At 63.4% G+C, this 864-nt stretch overlaps 1 protein-coding gene across 1 annotated transcript in view; it reads left to right on the forward strand.

Moving 5' to 3' along the window:
* The window catches only part of LOC104281934 (calcium/calmodulin-dependent 3',5'-cyclic nucleotide phosphodiesterase 1B-like), a gene marked incomplete at its 3' end in the record, with an annotated part of 16,931 nt that overhangs the window by 13,578 nt on the left and 2,489 nt on the right, over positions 1 to 864 (forward strand). Inside the window, exon 6 of the mRNA XM_009879996.1 lies at positions 525 to 811. Within this exon, the coding sequence (XP_009878298.1) occupies positions 525 to 811 (287 nt within the window). The remainder of the gene's footprint in view (positions 1 to 524; positions 812 to 864) is intronic.

An 864-nucleotide genomic window follows, 5' to 3' on the forward strand; every position in this document is an offset into this window, starting at 1 on the left:
TGCCTGGCATCCCTGGGCATGGCTGGGCTTCACTGGGCATTGCTGAGCATCGCTGGGCACTGCCTGGCATCCCTGGGCATGGCTGGGCTTCACTGGGCATTGCTGAGCATCGCTGGGCACTGCCTGGTGTCCCTGGGCATTGCTGGGCTTCACTGGATATCACTGGGCATTGCCTGGCATCATTGGGCATGGCCGGGCATCACTGGGCATCGAAGGGCATTGCTGAGCATCACTGGGGGTTGCCTGGCATTGCTGGGCATCACTGGGCATCGAAGGGCATTGCTGGGCATCCCTGGGGATTGTTGGGGATTGTCTGGCATCACTGGGCACCGTCTAGCATTGTTGGGCATGGCTGGGCTTCACTGGGCATTGCTGGGCATCCCTGGGGATTGTTGGGTATTGCTGGGCATCCCTGGGGATTGTTGGGCACTGCTGGTCTTCACTGGGCGTTGCTGGGCATCGCTGGGCATCACCGGGCAGTGGGCTTGCCCTGGCGCTGGCGTAACATCCCCGTCTCCCCCCAGAGCCTCGACCTGTGGTGCTTCGATGTCTTCGCGCTGATCCGGGTGACAGAGGATCACGCCCTGAGGACCATCGTCTTCGAGCTCTTCACCCGACACAACCTCAACAGCCGCTTCAAGGTGCGCCTGTGCCCGTGCCCACCCATGGGTGCCCCTGGTGCTGGGCGCCTGGTGCGTGCTGATGGCTTTGCACGCGTGGGTGCATCCACGAGAGCGTGTGTGCCGGTGCCGCAGATCCCCTCCGTCTTCCTGACGACGCTGCTGGACGCGCTGGAGGCCGGCTACGGGAAGTACCGGAACCCCTACCACAACCAGGTCCACGCTGCCGATGTCACCCAGACTG

Source organism: Charadrius vociferus, unplaced genomic scaffold, assembly GCF_000708025.1.
Source record: "Charadrius vociferus isolate BGI_N301 unplaced genomic scaffold, ASM70802v2 scaffold1292, whole genome shotgun sequence".
Lineage (NCBI taxonomy): Eukaryota > Metazoa > Chordata > Aves > Charadriiformes > Charadriidae > Charadrius > Charadrius vociferus.